Source organism: Camarhynchus parvulus, chromosome 2 (genome assembly GCF_901933205.1).
Source record: "Camarhynchus parvulus chromosome 2, STF_HiC, whole genome shotgun sequence".
NCBI lineage: Eukaryota > Metazoa > Chordata > Aves > Passeriformes > Thraupidae > Camarhynchus > Camarhynchus parvulus.
The window spans coordinates 105,342,570-105,361,886 of record NC_044572.1 but is presented as its reverse complement, the minus strand read 5'-3'; the positions used below and the strand labels follow the sequence as shown (position 1 = coordinate 105,361,886).

The 19,317-nt window shown below is 39.6% G+C and overlaps 1 protein-coding gene across 4 annotated transcripts in view; it reads left to right on the top strand.

The window, feature by feature from the left end:
* The window catches only part of OSBPL1A (oxysterol binding protein like 1A), a 77,263-nt gene that overhangs the window by 41,062 nt on the left and 16,884 nt on the right, over positions 1–19,317 (top strand). For all 4 annotated transcript variants that reach the window (XM_030970451.1, XM_030970432.1, XM_030970442.1 and 1 more), the window contains 3 exons: positions 6,383–6,545; positions 13,335–13,491; positions 18,571–18,646. In XM_030970451.1, the coding sequence (XP_030826311.1) occupies positions 6,383–6,545; positions 13,335–13,491; positions 18,571–18,646 (396 nt within the window). The remainder of the gene's footprint in view (positions 1–6,382; positions 6,546–13,334; positions 13,492–18,570; positions 18,647–19,317) is intronic.

Below are 19,317 nucleotides of genomic sequence, written 5' to 3'. Positions count from 1 at the left end.
AACTGTTCCTGCTTTTTGGGGTGGAAGATTAAGAGAAAAGCATAATTATACATATTCGTATCATATACTAATGTGTGCTTAGTGGGAGTTAAGTCCCATGAGAAGAGGTAAAAATCAATCCTTTTCTAAAATTTGTTTTCTTTCTGGGAAGCATCCTGTACTGAAGTTCAATTATAATTAAAACTATGAGAACTTTTGGAGTGAGTTCTCCTTGAGAACAACTGGTTTCAGTTTTCACTTCAGTAGCAGCTTAAGCAGCAATTTGGTACTATTCCAGGCAGCAGAAAGTCTTAATAGCACTTTTCTTAGAAGTCTGTCCTGTAGAACTAGTGCTGCAGTAGCATACTTTGAAGTTAGCTAGCAAAATATATAGAACTGTTCCATTTCTAAACAGATACACCTCAAGGAAAATACTCAGTCTTTATGTTTCTACCTTTGTTCAAGACATGGAGGCGGGCCTGGCTCTTTATAAAACTTTTTATTTCTCATTCTACATTAATAGATTTACTCAGCACTAGTTCAAACTGGACATCACAAAAGACTGGCTTATGCAAGAAGGCACTAGCAATAGGGACTATATTGTACCAACAGCAAAATTACAGCTGTGCTTGTTAGAATAGACAAACTGTAAATATCAAACTCTGCATCGAGGTTGAGGTTTCCACTCTTTGCCTCATATTTTTGGTAGGGGTTTTCATTTGTTATGAAAATCACAGAAGGGACAGAGTTCTCATTTTGGATTCTCAGTGCTTTCTGTGACGAGTTTTCTGTAGTGTAATGTGTTACACTGCAGTGCTCTGTAAGTTCTGTCTTTCAGTATAGTATGTCCTGTTGGAGTAGCTGGCCCTGGAAACTATCAGCTTCAGATGAATAGATGTAGTGCGAAACAAATGGCAGGTTTGATTTGCTTTACTTTATTACAGAAAGCATCAGAAGATGTTCACATAAAAATGCCGGTTCTACTATAGCAGTGTTTTTCTAATTCCTTGGTTATGTGTTAATTTCCAACCAGGTGTTAGACTAGCCCCTGCCTTCCAGCTGAGAACTTGCACCTCATTTCTGTGCTTTGTGGAAAATATCCCATTAGAAATGACATTTTGGGGGGGATGGAATTTCTGTGGCAGTCGGACAAGGCCATTCATTTTGAAAAGCAAACCCTCCCTTCTGAGGCATCAGAGCCGTTGGTGAGGCGGTGTCACGGGCAGCTCTCCCGTGCTCAGCTTACTGCAGAGCAGGGTTGGTACACAGTGTTCTGACATTCCAGCAGAGTCCGCCTTCAGATCCCCTCATGGTTTCTGTGTGAAAGAGGAGGTACTTCCTTTCAGCACAACTCTGAAGTCTGTGTGTTTTGGGCAGTTGCTCCTAGCACTGAAGTTGAGTGCCTGAAAATAAAATTCAGCCAAATTACACTGCGGTGTTGTGAAGTCTGTCTTTTCTCTCTCAGTCCAGGAGAAGTAGGATCTAAGGTATGCTGTCTTTTAATTTACTGTTCTAATGTTGAAAGCATGTAGCACTGCATATTATTGAGGTGTCTGTATTTGTTTTATGCCTTGCTCGCTGTATGTTTGGTTTAGTGCTTTTTTGCAGCTGCAGTAGCATGTTGCTGAGATGATCATTTATTAGCTGAGCATAGAGTGGTGTGATCCTTTCCTACCCCACAGAAGTGCCACTGTTGTTGTGCATTAATTTAAATTAAAGGCATCCAGCGCCAAACAAAGCAAGTATTTTGTGTATTGTACTAAGATGTCTTCAGGATGGACAGAGAGGCCTTGGTCACAGGCTGTGCTGATATAGTTCAAGACTTTACCCTTTAAAAAAAAAAAAGGAATAAAAAAAGAGTGGTTGGGTGCTTGTTACTGGTCTCCCACCTACCTAAGTAAGACTGAGGGTACAGAGCAGAGTGAGACTGGTGTATGTTACACACAGATAAGCTTTTTGATATTTTGGAATAAGCACATGAAGTTTCTGCCAGTAGTATGCAATGAAGAAATTAACTTTTAAACCATGCTCTTGTGCTTAGCAGGATTTCAGATAACATGGAACGGCAATAGGAGTATCTGCAAATAGTTTGTTACTTTCCTTTAACAAAAGAAAGAGCAGTTTGATTGCTAAAATAACTCACTTCTACCATTTAAACTTACAATGTGGAGTTTACAGCAGCAAATTTTACTGTAGTGTTTACAGGAACGTTATATAAGAAGCTGTTGGAAGCAGATTTCTATTCAATTAAACCAAAAGTGAAACTAGTTACCAGACCGTGGATATCAAACATCTTCAGCTGGAGAAGTATGTTTTGAAGAGTGGATTGTTGCACTGACCTAGATACACTGACAGAGAACCACCAAGACTTCAGTCTGAGGTTATAGCTGTGTCTATAGCTGTAAGGATAATGATGGAGTGATTGTTTGCTTCTGTGAGACAAGGGTAGATAGCTTTCATCAGAAACAGGAAATCTGAAGTTTGACTGTAATACCATTCTCTTTGGAGATGGAAGCAGGACTGATCTAAAGTGTCCTTGTCTAACAGTGTGAGCACAAGCCCAGCTTTATTGATAACTATTTGCTGTTGTTCAGAACAGCTCCTGACAGGGGTAAGGTAGGAGGCCTGGCCAGTTGGGCGTTCGGAACTCAGCTGGCCTCATGCTGGGTTCACTTGAGCACTCAGTGCCACTTTCTGTGTAAGGCTCAGGGGAAAGCTGATAATGCTGCTGGTGGCACAGGCATTGTGGGCACCAGTGACAGGGGTCTAATGGTGGCAGCCATTCTATGGTTGGAAGATGAGGAGCTGAACCCAGTAAGATTTGCCATCTGTCTCTCAGCTCAGGCACCACCATGAAAGGTACGGAAACCATGGCTGTATTACAAGCTGTGCCTTACTCAGGCTGTCATTAAAATGATTATTCCAATACTTCCTCTTGCTCAGACTGGATTTCCAGAACTGTGTGTACACAGGTATCTGCATCATTTTGGTGTGATATTTACTGCATTACATGAATATTTCTGTCAGTTCATAAAATGATTTAGTATTCAGCTGATGCAACTTCACAAAATCAGGTGATACTTCGCTGAAGAATACTGGCCTCTCTGCATCCGGTTTAATAGACTGAAATGCTTCTCAACTTTGTTTTATGCTCTTCTTCCTTCTTATTACATGAATCCTACACTTTTTGTGTTAATAACAAATTTTAAAACTAGTCTGGAAGTTCCTTCTGTAATCTTGCAGATGTTTTTGTCTTGGGCCGCTGAAGAAAGACACAATGGGAAAGAAACAGCTTCTGCAAAAGGGATAAAGCTGAAATGCCATCTCCAAAAGTGGTTGGTGGAGTAGCAAGGTAGAGGGACTAATTCACATCAGAATCCTGTTCATTGACCATGTCTTGTGAATGAGAAATAGAGCATGGCAAAATTATGCAGAATGGCAATCTGCTGCTTACATTTTGGGAAAACCTATCGCTCAGTTGGTCAATTACATTATTCAATAAACTTATGCTCTGAAAGCAGCACCAATCTGCCTGCAGTGTTTCAGGTTAAACTGGGAAGAGAGTGTGTGTGATTCTGAGAAAACAAAACAGCATCATCCCTTTACATTCAATTTACTGCAAATAGGTTTTAGGAGGTGAACTTCATCACTTTGACTTTTATTATTGACAAAATGGAAGTGTCTCTTAAAGCTGCTTGGTGTTTAAAAAAAAACCTGCTCACTTCAAGCAAGGTTCTTTCTCCTGTGTTGTTGAGTACATCAGGGTTGTGCCAGTTTTATCTCTCCCAGCATTGCTTCTCTACAGGCACAATCAATAAAATAAGGGTAGTAGAACCATTTTTTAAATCTTTTTTCATTCTCATGTTGATGCTGTGAAACTGTTTTGGTGCTTAAGGATGTGGTGTTGTTGCAGTGTTTCCTGACAACGGCCCTCAAGGAATGACTAATGTAGAGGTGCCAGGCTGTAGAGATTGGTAGGGCAATCTCTGCACTCTGTCTGAATGTGTGTGTCCATGCCATAACCTCCATACTGGTGAAAAAATGCTATGCTATAACTTTCCATCTCAAGCCCCTAGATATTGATTAAGGTTGCTTTAAATCCAGTTTATTCAGTTATGAATGAACATCCCAACAATTGCAAGCAATAAAATTAGGTGGGTTTTCTTTATTCCTTGGCTTCTGGCTAGCACCCTATTGCTTATGGAACATATGAAAAGTTTGGGTTTTTGTTGCCTACTGATGTATAATTGCTGTACTAGTAAGTGCCTGGCAACGAGGAGGTCTGGGAGCACACAGAAAAGTGAGCCTTACTGTAAAGCTGGAAATTGATGTTAAAAAAGGGGAATTTATTTGTAGTACACCTTCTGCAATTCTAAATAGCCCTACATTATGATAGGACAGAGGAACCTTAAGGTCAAGAAAATACTTTTTTGGAGCAGGTGTGGTCTTAGGCCTGTGTGTGTTGTTGCTTCTTTAGTCACACAACTGTGACTAAAGGATGCTGAAAGGGTCCAGGTTTTTAGATTATTTCAATTTTCCTTCAATTTGCTGTAAGTTTTGGATAAAGATTTAAATCACTTACCAAAGCATTATAGCATAATGGCATCTAATTCAATCCTACAAATACAGTATTATTGCAAATAGCATTTTCATAACTGATTTTACTTTGCTATTTAATAAGAATGAAAAGTACCATTTTATTTTCAGTCCTCTATCCTCCCTGTATCAGGAGAGCAAAATACTGATGCTGTTTCCCTAAGCTGGTGGTTCCATAACTGTTTGACAGCATACCAAATGTATTTAGCAGAAACTGCCTAATAACAGATCTTTTGCAATGGCATGTCTGATTTGTATGAAACATTGCAGTAATTGGCTTCATTGGTACTGTCAGAGTGAACTTTAAATGAAAGTGACAGTAACTAGTCCAGACTTTTTTCATTTTGTTCAGAGTAAAACTATTAGACAGTAAGTGACTTACTGGTTTTTCTGCTTTCAATTAGCAACCCAATTTTATACTCTTTTAATTATCATTTAATTGGATTCCCCCCTTATACTCAGAGCCTGGCAGCCAAAACAGCTGATTTCGTATTTGGCACAACTGAGAGGGTGAAAATTTCTTCTATAAATCTTTCTCTAGAGGATATGTTTCCACCAGCATAGAAGCTCTTTTCTGGAAGTGGCAAATCTCTTTTAATATCTCCTTACTAACTCCTTTTGTGCTCAGCTCTGAATCCACTGTTTGAGAAGTGGTTTTAACTGCGGGGGCTGAAGCCTCCAAAGTAAAGCTTTAATGTAAAGTGTAACCAGAGAGGACATACGAACAGTTCTTAAATTAGATTCAAAAAGGTAATGTTGGTATATGTGTAAGTTGTCCCTGTAACTGTTCCAAGAGATTAATTGTCATGTCCTTGCATGTTCTTAGTGGAGGGGGAATTAGTGTTGTAAACTGACCTTTGAGAGTAAACTAGAGGACAAGGCAGGGGTTGGGGATGCTTTGAAAAAGGCACTGGAAGGGAGAAAGGGAAAGACTCGATGGTTTAGGGACTGAAGGAGAGGTAGCACACTGAAGCCTTGTTGGGCTGGGAGAAGTGGCCATTTCTGAGCCTTCAGTCACAGCCCTTTCACCTCTGCTGGCAGACACAAAAGGCAGGGAGGCACCAGCAAAAAAAAAAAAAAAAAAAAAGGAAATAGGAAGGACATGTTGCTTTCCCATTACTAGTACTGAACTCAAAACATGGATAACATCATCTGCCCTGGAGCCCATTGCATGTGTGGGTTTTACAAAAGGTCCACTGTCTGGTGGCTGGGTTTCTCTTTTTGTAAACTTCTGGCTCCTTGGTAAACTGTTCGGGGAGCTCAAAGGGAGGGCCGTTTATATCAATGTTAAGTCAGTTATCAGAGGAATCTCTTTCTTAACCTGCTTCTGTAATCTTCAGGGTTAAATGTTTTCAGCTCGTAGTTCAGTTGTAGTTATTTGTAGCTGGCATTCACATTTGCTCTGTAATTCAATTTAGATGATGCTGCTTGGCCTAAATTGGAGCAGACTAGTAGAAGGAGCTTGGTGCGTGTAGAAACCGATCACTGACTCCTTAGTTAAGGTCATCCAAGTAGAGCTGTAAACATTTCCCCTCAGTTTTAGGGTATAGTTATCTGGCTTGAATTCACTTACAGAATTGTGATTGATACTGTCAGATCTTACGTGTCAGATTTTTCAGCTACTAAAAATGCTGACTAACACCCTTATTGTCATCATACAAGTACTGTAATATTCTCATTAATCCATGTGGTTTCAGTTCCAGCTGTTTGCTAGTTATTTATTCATTAGAGTCTATTTTCTGAATAGCTTCCAGCTACACATTCTTCAGAGAGATGAGATTTTATTCATACATGTATCTACTTATAGGTGAGGAATTTGAAACTGGAGCATGAGCAGGAGAAAAACAAGATCTTGTCAGAAGCATTAGAGACACTCGCTACTGAGCACCATGAACTAGAGCAGTCTCTGGTTAAGGGATCTCCGCCTCTCAGCATCCTCAGTGAAGAGCAGTTCTATGATGCTGTTTCAGGTAAGTGTCGATGTCCTGAATGTGTGTAGGCAACATGTGTGTAGTGAATGCCTTGGGACCAGGTGGGGTGAGGGAAGAAGGTGGAAGCAGTCTAACTTCAAGTGAAATCTCTGCCTTTCTAACATAGACCTAATTTTAGGAGTAAACTTGGTGTGTTTTATGAGTAGGGCTGTAAAAATTTGCCAGAGCTCACCTGCAGAATTGTGTTGCTTCACCTTAGTGTGACCAAAGGTTAGAAAACCACAGGACAGAAATGAAAGATCTGATTGCTTGGGAGTCTACACCCTTTTTTTTTTAATAGCAAAACATAAGGCTCCTATTTTGGGAGAGGTAACTGTATCTTGTAGCCTTCTGACTTGCTTTGTCCGTGGTGGTGTGTGCTTTTTCCTTTGTTGTGTTGATAAGATCAGACTATAAAAATCCCTAATTTTTAGGGATAATGACATTAAGAAAGGCTTGTTCTATTTCAGTTTTGTATATCTGAAGTGTTAATGTGAAGGAAAAGGATGAATCAAAATCCTGCATGCATTTCTTAAATGTCTTTTCTTTCCTTATTTGTTCTTCAGTTTAGTATCTTTCATAATTTCATATGCAGAACATGCCAATAGTAGTTTTGTAAGATTCTGAACTGCCTGAAATGATTGCAACATGCATTTGTGTAGAGAGGCTGTACATAGTGCATGCAGCTCAGCAGTAGCTCTAACTGGGTGATCCAGCAGCACACACCTGTCTACAACTACAAAGGATCTGAAAAAGCTTGAGGGTGAACACAATCTAACTGTAGCAGCCAGTTGGGTTAAGATGGCAAACTTCACTAGCGAGGATGGGGTTACTTTTTCAGTGAACCGAACTGTCTGATGCTTCTGACAGATGAGAAAAGCAGTGTTCCCAGACTCCTTGGTAGGTGTTCTGCAGTGAGAAACTTAAGCCGTGAAAAAACAGGCAAAGGAAGTCTGTGCACAGGAACACAGTGAATCAACTTTGTGAAGGAGACTTTGCTGTTTGGCACAGCAGCAGATTTATCAGGCCTTCAAGTAGAAGAGACTGAGGAACACTAGAACAGGTTCTTCCTCTGGAACCAAAGGAACAATTCTGCTGAAAGGCCTCAGGCTCTTTTGATTGTCAACAAAGCAGAGAATAGTTCTTTATCTGATGCTGTTGGAATGTAGTCTCTCCAGCTGGGCTTGCCTTGTGCATATGAGAGAATATTAAGCTTTAAAGAGCTGCTAGTTGACACATCTCATAACTGACCTAATCTCTAAATACTGTTGGATGAAAGTGTCCAAAGCCATCTCTCCTGTTGTCAGAGGTGGTCGTTTGTTTTGTCCTTGCAAGCTACAAACAAATTGTGTTAAGTGGATTTGTAAAATTGTGAAACTTGCTGAGTGCATATGTATACAAACATACCTAAAAAAACCCAAACATTATTTCTTTCTCCTTTGGGAGAAGTTACTTGACATAATTCATTTTAATTGCATTTTAAATAATTTTCTGGGACAGACTTACTTTCTTGGCTGTCTGTCAATTTAATCAGACTGGTGTTAGATTCTCTTCTCTAGGTTGTTCACATTTAGTGCTTTGCAGAGATGAAGGTCCTTTCTGTCTCTGAAGGGGGCGGGGATGGGGAGGTGGCTAGAAAAAGGGAAATGTGATGTATTTTCCTGACTGCTGAATACATGTTACCGCTTTCACTTTAAGCATGAATGGAATTAGTTTTTTGTTGGTATGGTTTGAGGAGAGGTTTTTTTTGTTTCTGGAAATCTAAATTGCTACAACTGTCTGCAAAGCTTTTGCTTTACCTGATTTGCAAACTGATAGTGTCAAATTATATTGATTTTGGAAAAATAACCATATTCATGAATTACCTTTCCAAGTTGTGTAGGAGATTGAGCAAACACCAATGTATTTTAACAGGGTGATATAACAAGTTATAATGTCTGTCAGTGGGAAAATGCCACTACTTAAGAGTATTTTTTCTATCAGGATGCCATCTTTTTCTGCTTGCAGTTCTATGAATTTTTAAATCCCTGCTGTAGGAGTGAGTTTAGAAGTGAGAGTGTTGCATAAGTAGGCTTGCACTTTGAGCTGAAGAATTGTTAGTTTTGACTTGACAGGTTGAAAAAAGATGCCACTGCTGCTTTATTTATTTATTTATTTATTTATTTAATGTTTTAAAAATAATTTTTTTGTTTAGTCTCAACAGAAGTATCACTAATGGGGCAATTCAGAGCGATTTTCAAGCAAGTTTTTGAGGAAGAGGTCTATCAAAAAGGATGTAGTCAGTGCAGCAACTGCTTGTCGCTATTTGCCATGCTCTGGTTCACATTGTAGAAAATTCCAATTGCTCCTGAATGAAGCTGAATCAAGATACAGTCCAGCTCCTATTGGACACTCAGTCCACGGCAGCAGAGTAAGAGCAGATCTGAAGAGAACAGCACTAGAAACGTATCTGGTTTGATGTCAAGTCCTCAGCACCATCTGTTCCTATTGCAGATCTGCTTCAGCCTGAGCCATGCTACCTGCTAGTGTTGGCATAGACTGAATTGTTCACTGTTAAAGTCTGTGGTGTGTGGTTCTGTTTGTAGAAATTGTGGCCAGAATTACAGAAATATCCTCTTCCTTTTCCAAAACTGGAGTGAGGAAAATGTTTGCAATGTGGTAAGATTACTTACTGGAGTTGGAGGTTATTTTCTGAAATCTCCTTTCTTTGTATCTTTAAGTGATATGCTGTTGTCAGTACTTTTTGACTGTTGCAGTAATTCTTAAATCCCTGCAAAGAGAGAGAAATTAAAGGAAGAACCTAGAGAAAATGACAGTTACTTGTCTTACCAAAGCACAGTATACAGTGTTAAGAAGAGCAAAGTTAAGGGTGTTATTAATCTGAACTCTGATAACCATAGGTCATTTAACAGCACTTCCCAGTGGGCTGATCTGCTCATCATGGGCGTGGTGGAAATGTGTAATTAAACTCGATACCACACAGAGTGCTGCGGCTCTCACTTTCAGGATTGAATGCTTAACATGTGTCAAACTCTTCTATGTTTAAAGCGGGGTGGGGTGGGACGGGAGGGCTCTGGGGAAGGGAAGGAGCATTGAATAAGTAGCAAAATTCAAGAAGACCAATGCTGTCTCCTAGAGAGGTGGAGAAGTTATTAGCTTTGATTAATACAGACCAGGAGCATATGAAAATGGTATAGGAATGCAGAGGCTGAAAAATGGCTAAGCAGGTCAAGAATTAAAGGGTAAAGGTACTTCATTTTTGCCTTTCAGATAAGATTCCCTTCTCATTTGCAAATTGTGCACCCAGTTTGGGAAAAATTTAGATCTTCCTCTGTTTTTCTCTTTTAAATAGGTTTTGTCTGAGAAGTGGGGTTTGTTCTGCAAACAGGATTTTTGTGTGTGTTGAGAGGGTTATTGATGGTTTTGCATAGATGCAATCTTGCAATAAAAGCAGTTATTTAGCTACAGGAATATTTAAGTACACTGAAGCTAACCTGTCATAGTATAGCTTCTGCTGGTATCTAGCACTACTGGGTGCTGTGTTTATAACTAACTCTCCTAAATGGTACAATAAGTAGCAGACTACATCCCTTGTTGTTTCCTAGTTTGTCTACAGTAATCAGATCACTTAAAAGTAAAAATGATACAAAAAGCAAACAAACCTCTTGCCCTTCCTTCCATGTTTAGAGTAGTTTGTCAGGTGGCTTTTTTTGAACATGTACCAAAAATACTTCACAGCCTCTGTGAGAACACTGCTGCCTGTCACTTCTTGCCTTGAATAGAATTAAAAGAATGAACTTGGGTGTCTCAGAGGGATGGGAAACACCTGGTCAGAACTGAAACCCAACAGTGCCAATGGTTAAACACTATATTTCTCAGGTTTATTTATTAATCAAAAATATTGGCCAGACTTTCCTATCTGGATCTGAAAACTTACCAGTTGTAGCAATAGGAAATGAAGTCCCTTGAGTTAGATTTCTGTCATTGCTTCTGCTGTTTTCCTCTCCCACTTTTGCAAATGTAGCTGGTGTTTGTACTGTTACTCTTTCAGGTTTTGTGAGCTGGAGAGCTTCCTAGTCAGCCTGGTCTTGTCTCAGAGATCACTTTAAAATTTTGGCTTCTGTACAGGGACTCTTATTCCTTCTCCCCCCTCCTCAGCCCACAACCCCTTAAGTTCAATTAAAAAAAAACCCTTCATTTTCTCCTAGTCATCTGTTTGACAGCTGCTCTGTAGAAACTTGTGAATATAAATCTTTTTTTGCAGTGACGGGGGAGTATGCAAATCTTAATTCAGAAAAGAGTTCGCTGCAAGTGCACAGGGAAAAGCTCAGTTTGAGTTGCCTGTTGATCTGTGCTCACAGTACAGTACTAGGCTTGTTCACTCTGACACCCTAACAGTCTCTCAAGGCTTGCTAAATTCGTTGGGTTAAAGGAGGTGGCTGAGGTTAAAGGATTGGAGACTGAGATCTTTGATGGCAGAAGCTGTTGTAGATGTACTTTCTCTGTTTCTCAGGAAAATGGGTGAGGTTTCTTTAGGGAGCAGTTTCTTATAACAGTTGTGTTTCATTCTTCTACTGTTTCTTCTTGTATAGCATGGTATTCTTGCATTAGGTAAGGCTCATGCCCTGGAGAAGGCTGTCTGGTCAGTGTCTACAGCTCTGGAGAGATTTGCAGGTGCAGAGTTCAGTCCAGCAGAATCCTCTCTTGGCACTATAAGGCCAGCATGAGGAGAACTGAATGTGTGTGGTATTTAAAAATCTTTGTTATGCTGAGAATCGTATCCAAGAGTGACAGGCAGTTCTGGTGAAGCTTATCTGCTCTTGTCTTTCTGCTCCGGAGTCCTGGGTCTGTTGCAGAGACTCAGATTGAAGGAATTTGCACACTATGACTCTTGTCTGAAAGCAAGACAGTCCTGGATGGTACAAGAGAAGAAAGGACCCTACAGGAGCCAGACTTTCCTTTATGTTACTGCGTTGGCTTCATGCTCTTCTTGTCATGATAAGTGTTGGCACAGTTGAGCAGCTCTTAGAAAAGAGGTAGAGTACATACTTCAAGGAACTTTATAGCTTGTTGTGTGGTCAGGAAGCTGAGGCCCCTGTTGGATCACACTCCTAGTGTGTCTCTTCCTCTATTTGGATGTGCAGGAAAACTCTGTCTTCCTGGCTACCTGGGTTTAGGATCTCTGGACAAATCTGTATTTTATATAACAAACTTGTCACAAGTAAAAATGCTTTTCCTTACCCTACTTGTTAAATATAGTACCCACCAAACTAATGCTTTGATATGTTATGTCATAACTTGGCACAGAACTAGACTGACAAATTTGGGGAAAATTGTGAGCAGATTCTCTGGAGTGCCAGTCCACTTCTTTAACATATCCTGAGCACCAGCTGGCAGTTCTTTTCATTCCCTAGCAACTGGCTTAATTTCAGAACAGTCTTGATGAGGATAGGCATGGATGTTTAAAATGAAAAATCTCATTTATGCTTCTAGATCTCTCTCTCTAGAAGGGATGGAGACGTTGTGACACAGCCCATCCATTTATCAGGATTCTGTCCTGTTCCTGACCCTTATGTGATCTGGATATGGTAGAAAGTCCTCCTGTCTATACATATGTATATACGCACACCCTTCAGCAAAGCAATATACAATTTACATGTTCTGGAGAAGCTACTGGCATAGCTTTTTTAAGACAAAACAAGAAAGCACCTGGCAGTAGACAGCTGTGAGCGAGATATTCTTTTGGACTCTGTGCTACTTCAGCAGATTTTGATTACTGGTTTTGAATTAGAACGAGTGTGTGAGAGAATGGCTAATTTTGCAATTATTTCTGTGGGGTTTTGCAGCCAAGAGCAACAGCATATGCTGGAAGCAGTACATAGCAGGAATAGCATCTACTGTAGTTCGGGTGTACGTTTTTCAGGAACAGTGAGGCTTGCATTAAGCTGTTTGCCATTCGTTGTGGTACCTGGTTTCTGCTAAAGAATTTTTCAAATGAGGTAGAAGTTGATGTCTTGAGTTCCCTCGCTTCCTGGAACTTGCAGTTGGATAATCCTTAGATAATCTTGTCAGGTTTGAAAGAAAACCTAACCCAAAAATACAGCCATTGCCAGGAAATTTGTACCTTCTGATTTGGGGCAAGACTGTCTATTCTCCAGAACTGCACAAACACTACACTGGTTGGAAAGAAGGTTTTGTTGTTCATATTTGGTTTAGTTTGAGATGTGATGTGGGTTGTACTATTAACCTGCCTTCCACAGAACGAAGTTTATCTTGTTGATTGGTGAGCTTATCACTTAGACTTTGCTGGGACCTACGTAGTTGGTGTTATCTACATGATACATCCTTCTGTTCTTTGATACCTGTTCAGTGAGTTGGGAAGTGAAGGTTGGTGAACAGCACTGAGAGTCTTAAGAACTTACACCTAACTGAAGAAGGGGTCCCTACTCAAGGTACCTGTTTGTGTGGTAGGGTACTGGCATCTGTATGGCACTGGCACTTGTCCTAGGCAAGGTCTAGTAACTTCAATTTAATAAATATGCCAGATTTTGGCTCAGTTTGGTAGAGGATTTTTAATGTACTGTGGTGTTGCTTATTGTGCAATTTCTTTATGTCTAGATGCTGGGCTGCAGCAGTCTCTGGCAGTACTAGTTACTTACCAAATAGATGCTGTCATCAGGACACAGTGGGCTACTTAGGTTTCAGTTTTGTACAAGGCAGGGAGATCTGTTAGTGACTGAAGCCTAGCACAGGCGGTAGATTCATTAACATGCACCTGCTCTTTTGCAGATTCGGAATCTGAAAAATCATTAAGTGGGTTTGAAACAGCAGCAGCCTACTCCTTAGAGGACAGCATGGATTCAAAAGATACAATAACTTCAAGCATGTCTGAAGAAAAGGTGTGTGGCAGTGGGGAGTCGCTCTCAAACGGAATCAAAAAACACAGGTAGGATGTTGTCCATTCTTCAAGTTCTATAATATTCATTAATGGTAATAGACCACAGGAATCTCTGAAAAGCTAACAAACTTTAAAACTTTGCTAGGGATGATTGACAAGTAATTGGTCGTGCTATGATTTTATAAAGACTGTTTTTCCAACTTGTGCTCTTTGCATCTTGATGATCCAATCTAAATAAGTAAAAAGAAAATATAATGTGCTGTTTAAAAATGGACACACTTGTTTTTTATTAGATCTTATTGAAATCTATGTGGATTTTAATTCCTTCATTTATCTTTAATGACCTGTACCTCCTATTGCCTCTTTAATTTCGAGTTATTTGATCCTTCTGTTGGTATCAAGAATGAATGAAAAATATTGCTAGCCTGGCATCAGAAACTCAAATGTGAACAAAGGGAGTCTTATTCTAAAAGTCTCATCCATGTTTTATGTGCTTATTTTGTGTTGTCAAATGATCCATTTTTGTTTGTTTCCTTGCCGATAAAGGAGGACAATAGGTCTGGAGTTAATGAGATGTAACAGACACCACTATTCTCCAGTTTCAGTGAAAGGGCAATATAACATTTGTGCTACAAATAAAGCCAGACTTCAGCATGTTTCAGAGAGACTATTCTGGAAGTGTTTTGGATGTACAGGATGATGATGTGGACACCACATTTCTGTAAAACCAGGAAAATAATATTTAGTTTTACAGAAGAAAGCTAGATAGGCTTTAGTTTCTTGGTAGTTAAGACTTCACTTCAACTTGCTGTTGAAGTGAGTTGGTAGCATCAGACCTGATATTTCAAGGGTCGACCTGTGCATCTCATACTAGACAGAGACTGAAGCAAATGAGGGCTTGGGTGGAGTGAGTGTTTTGGAGAGATAACATAAACCAGCCGACTAAGCATGTTGTTTTGCTCTTGTGCTGTTAGCAATGTGGTATTTATGGCCTTGGCTAAGTGCCTTCCTAATCAGAGCAGGAAGTTTGGGAGTGGGGGAGGAAGCAGTAGGTGAAGGTGGACATCTGAATTGCCTTCACTGCCTTGGAAACAGTGAGGAGAGAGGATGCAGTACATAATGAACATGAAAATGGTGGTGCATGTTGACTTGCACTGTATTGAGGAGTTCAAACAGGAATTACTTTTCCATCTACTATAAAAAAATTACTTTCCATCTTCTTGTGATGTTGCACAGTGCTGTCAGAACTGCAGGGAGCAGGTGACTGGAGGAGCATTTCAGAGCTCCTGATTTTATGAAGAGTAATGAAAAGTAATAAACAAGTACATCTGCCTCAGTTGTTTGTCTGAGCTGCCTGTCTTCTAGTAGTAAAGAGAGCCTAGGATGTTGGAGTAAAATGGGTGCATAAATTTGCTAATAATTTACTGCTAAAGAAAAGTGGAAACTTCTTTGAATCTATTTTGCATTTAGATAAGAATGTATGGCCTTATTTTATGTGACTAAATGGCTGTAGAATATATGGCTGTTTTTTATGGGATTAAATGACTATAACAACATTAGAGATTGAGCTGTAATGTTAGGCTTTTTTACCTGGCACACTGGGAGTTGTCCCCAAATATATTGATGCAAACTCTTTCTCCCCAGAATCTCAGACAATTTAAACTTCACCTCCAGGAGAACCTTCTCAGGGGATGTGAGATGTGTGGTATTTTTAGCCTCTTTTCTGAGGCTGTTGGTAGTAGCCACGTTTGGCCTGGTACAGCATCTGTTTCGTGTGACTTCAGAACTGTGTTACCTGCCTGGAGCTGCTGGCTCCAATTTGTGCCTGTTTTGTCAGGGGGCTGGTTGTAACTGTGTGCATGGGGTCAAATAGGCACTGCCTGCTTTGGGCCTTTTCAGAGCAAAAGCCGTAACCTCTTGGTGCTAGGAAAAATGAGGGATTCAGAATGTTTTGACATCACTTAATTCCAACCTTACACCTTTGTGTTTGCTTATAACTTTTACTTTTTTTAACTTCTATTTGTGTTAACCACATGGAAACAAGTCCCTTAGAAAATAGACCATATTAATTTCTTTTGCTTAAAATCCTGGTATCCTCAGATGAGTAGAGGGATCTGTGCCTTTAGGTTGCACATGAAATTACCTAACACTATTCAGCCCACAGTTTAAATAAGATTATATTCTGTCTTCATCTAGACAACCTGAGCTCTAAACTGCACCTCAAATATTATCTGAGTGGTTGAGAGTTTTCCACGCAGAAGTGGAGGTTGGGTTTTGCTTGTCAGGGGGAGCATACATGCTTTGGGTTTGGAAATGTAGGAGTAAATCTGTTGGTTCCAAAGAATTAAAAGTGTTGGGAAGTACATCTACAAATAGGTGAAGCCAGTACCACATATAATCTGCATGTTTATTCTAGGGTTGTTTTGGTTTTTTTTGGTGTTTGGTTTTTGGTTTTTTTTGTTTTGTTTTGTTTTGGTTTTTTGTTCTGGGATTTTTTTGTTTTGGATTTTTTTTTTTTGTTTTGGTGGGGATTTTTTATTTGTTTGTTGGTTTGGTTTGGGTTTTTTATGTAGTGTGCATCCTGCTGATTGTTCACAGAGTTGAGAGTAGACCTAATTTTTGTTACACTTCTTGGGAGAGGATTTGAGAGACAGAGTAGTACAGTAAATAATCAGGAAGCAAATAACTTCTTTTTAAAAGGGGAATTTTTTAATCTGAGCCAAACTTAAAAAAAAAAAAAGGCAAAAAACCTCCACCCCTCAGAAAAGTCCAAGCAAACCCCCAAAAACTCCAGTGCATAAAAATGTTCTGTATGAAGTGCCAACATTTTATATCCACTTGTCACTGCTGTTTTCCTCTTGTTGCTAAATTTTGTTGTCAGCTTTCCCTTTGGTCCCTGCACTGGGGGCCTTTCAGAATGCAAACATGTTGGTGTTCAGTTTCATGGGAGCCAGGAGACTGTTTGTTCAGGTTGGCATGAAAAGCAAGCTAAAGGTGCCTTTTTCACTCCATATGTTTCCTTCCCCACAAGATTCCTGTAGCAGTTGATGTGTAATAGCTAATGCTTTGGGCAAGTGTTTTTTTGTTTAAGTAAAGGATCCTAAATAAATCTCATCTGTTCTACTGCACAGAAATTCCAGCAGATGTTTTTGTCACTTAAAGCTAAAATTAACTTCCCGAGTTGTTTTTGAAACTGACATCTGGAGAGGAATTTTTGTATTCAAAAATAATTTGTTTAATCACAGGGAGTATGTCAAGGTTAGTAGGCCTCAAGTCTTGGCTGCCTGTCATTGTCCACATGTCCTTACTTGTCCCTGGGATCTTCCTTGGTGGCTTAAAACTGCTTTGTTCTTTCAGTGTGTGTGTTCTAGAGGGAGGAGAGAACTGACTCCCACAGCAGATTTGACTGATATAGGCAACAAATACGGATGAGTGGCTGAAACTGAATGCCAACCTTCAAACTGAACAAAAGGGCAGGTTAACTTTAAGGAAAATGTAAGTTTTAGTATGTAAGGAAAGCAATTTCTTTGTATACTTCAGCAAACTAAGGGTTAATCTGTTTAACATGCAGAAGGACTTGTTAAAACACAAATACCCACTTTGCTGACTGCCTGCATTAAAAGATACACAGGAAAAACAAGTTAACATTACAAGTGAAGATAAGACTGAGTAGTTGGTGGACACTGTCCTCTCCTGGACATATGTATCAAAACATCCACAGAAGTATTTTATACTTAATATTATTCAGGGTGATCTTTTTCACAAAATATTTTTGTCTCAGTGAAAAGTCAGAATGGGGAGTGAGTGGTGGTATGTTGGTCAATTAAAATAAATCCTCCTACCCACTCATCCTCTGCAGAGGAGCTGAGTAAAACTAGTCAGTGTTGGGCTTGTAGCTACTTGCTAACACTATGGTTTGCTACCATGAGGAGATCAGACATATGACTGGGTTTTTGATGGGATGGGGCTTGTTTGATTTTAAGGAGCATTTCTTGGTTTTGTTCTTTCTGAAAACTGAAGCATCAGCCCTGGTAAAGTTCCAGTGGCAGATAAGTAGGGGAGGTAGAACAGCAAGTAGGGCTACTGAAACAAACGATATAGCCTGAGCATTTTTTTTCTAACGGCAGTGTTTCTGTTTATCAGAAAGGTGGGGTGGAGAAGGAAGGTACAGCCTGTTCACACTCTCTGAAAAAGATTACTTTAGCTACCTTGAGCAGAGACAAGACAACCTTGGTTAGGATAGCAACACAATAATTTGGAGTTAACTAAACTTTGAAACTTTAATAGCTCATGCAGTTTGAGTAAGCTCTAGGTAATTTTTATCTATTGATAAGAACAGAAAAATTGTGGATTTTGCTTGTTGGCAATAGCATCATGATCCAAAAATGGATTTGTGTTGTCAAAGGACAAAGGACTTTGACCAATACTTCTGGCTTTCTAGAAGTAAATTGGATTAACAGTTGAGCTGCTCAGTAGCAGTAAGAAACCTGAACAAACTGTGTGCTTGATTTCCCATGAGGCTGAGAAATGCACGCTGTGTTCTCAGCTTAAATGCTGGTCCCTGAAAGTATGCTCATGACTTGTTTTGGGATATGTCAGCCCCCTGTAGAAGAGGCTGTTCCATTTGCCCTTCTTTAATGATGCTGCTTTTTTCTGTTGCTCCTGAGGGCTGGTTTTAATATAGGCCATAAATATTGTGGCCCTTCAGTGTCGGTGTAAAGGTGACTAGGAGAAAAACCCCAAAACAAACACTCTGTTTTAACCCTCAGATCTGTTCAGACACAGTGAATGTACTTTTGTACCTATTCAGTTAGCTTCCAGTTTCTCACAAAGACACAGCTAAGTATCTTAGTAGTGCCATTGTGAAAACTGTTCTGATGACTGCTGTAGACATTCTCTTCCGTTGGTGTTATGCAAAATTAATGGTTCTGGTTTTCGAGCAATTCGTGTTTCTTTGTAGGTAAAACAGTTTTAGTGCTTCAAAGTAGCACTGTCATTGCCCCAGGGATTTTAATTTAAAAATTGGGAAACTGTTCCTTTCATAAATGAGCATTTGCATTTCTTAGTCACGGTTAGTATTGGAAAACTTTTCTTACTTCTGCTTTTTTCCGTTCTTTCTTTCCACAGAACAAGCTTACCATCTCCAATGTTTTCCAGAAATGACTTCAGTATCTGGAGTATCTTAAGGAAATGCATTGGCATGGTAGGTAATCAGAAAGCTATGATAAAAAATGGGGAGTGATTGTTTTATTTGAGGCCCAAATGAAAACTTTTTTGGGAGAAGAGGTCTTTTGTATGTGTTTTTTTTTTTTTTGTTTATGGGGTTGGTTTGTTTTAGGTTGGTTTTTTTCTTTTCAATTTGCTACTTATGCTTTATTAATTTGCTGCTTTATTTATGCTTAATTTGCTTTATGCTTTACCTTCTTAACTTAAGAAGGTAGGAACTAGTCAGAGCAATATTCTTTCAGTAAAAGTGTCTTGACTTGAGCCTTTTAAGTACTTTGTGGGGATTTTTTAAAATTTATTTTGACTGTGGAAAACACAAAACAACCCCAGAAAAACAACCACTTTCATTTTGCTTTTGTCCCTTCCCCTTAGTATCTGAGTCTTCCCCCTTCCATGGTGTTACTGACCAGATGGTGGCCAGATCAGAGTTAGCTCGTTGGCACCTAATCTGCTTCCAGCTAGGTGTGAATTGAGAAGAGCTCTTCTCTCCATTAGATCCTGCAATAGGCTGGAAATATTTGCTGCTGATAAACCTCTGTCAGTCTCTAACAGTAGTCTACAGAAGGGAAAGTTTGTGGGTTTAGTTGCTGTTGTTTTCTCCTCCTCCCCTTGGTGTAGTTAGGAGCAGCATCAAGCAATGAGGTGGAA